Consider the following 287-nt stretch of genomic DNA (forward strand, 5'->3'; position numbering starts at 1 on the left):
CAGAAGAAGCGGCCCCCGGTTCTCCGCCCGACCCGGCCGCTGGTGCTGTCCAACAAGGTAGCGAACCGCAAGGAGCAGGCGGGAGGTGAGTTGCCGGCGCCAGGCCATTGAACACCGGCCTCCCCGGGGAGAAACGGCCGGGGATAGAGGAGGTGGGCCTCCAGCTCCTCTGGGGTAGACCTGCCGCTGGTGAGGCCTCCTGCGTTGTCCCCGAGAGCTGTCCCATCGCTATCCTGCGGCTTTACCTTAGGAAGAGTCATAGTAGTGTCGGGGGGCGGGGGAGGTGG

At 66.9% G+C, this 287-nt stretch overlaps 1 protein-coding gene across 1 annotated transcript in view; it reads left to right on the top strand.

Moving 5' to 3' along the window:
• Nucleotides 1–3: 3 nt before the first annotated feature.
• Nucleotides 4–287, top strand: part of CHCHD1 (coiled-coil-helix-coiled-coil-helix domain containing 1) — a gene marked incomplete at its 5' end in the record, with an annotated part of 2,342 nt that continues 2,058 nt past the window's right edge. The window contains one exon of the mRNA XM_010283071.1: nucleotides 4–85. Within this exon, the coding sequence (XP_010281373.1) occupies nucleotides 4–85 (82 nt within the window). The remainder of the gene's footprint in view (nucleotides 86–287) is intronic.

The sequence above is a fragment of the Phaethon lepturus genome, unplaced genomic scaffold (genome assembly GCF_000687285.1).
Source record: "Phaethon lepturus isolate BGI_N335 unplaced genomic scaffold, ASM68728v1 scaffold49802, whole genome shotgun sequence".
Classification (NCBI taxonomy): domain Eukaryota; kingdom Metazoa; phylum Chordata; class Aves; order Phaethontiformes; family Phaethontidae; genus Phaethon; species Phaethon lepturus.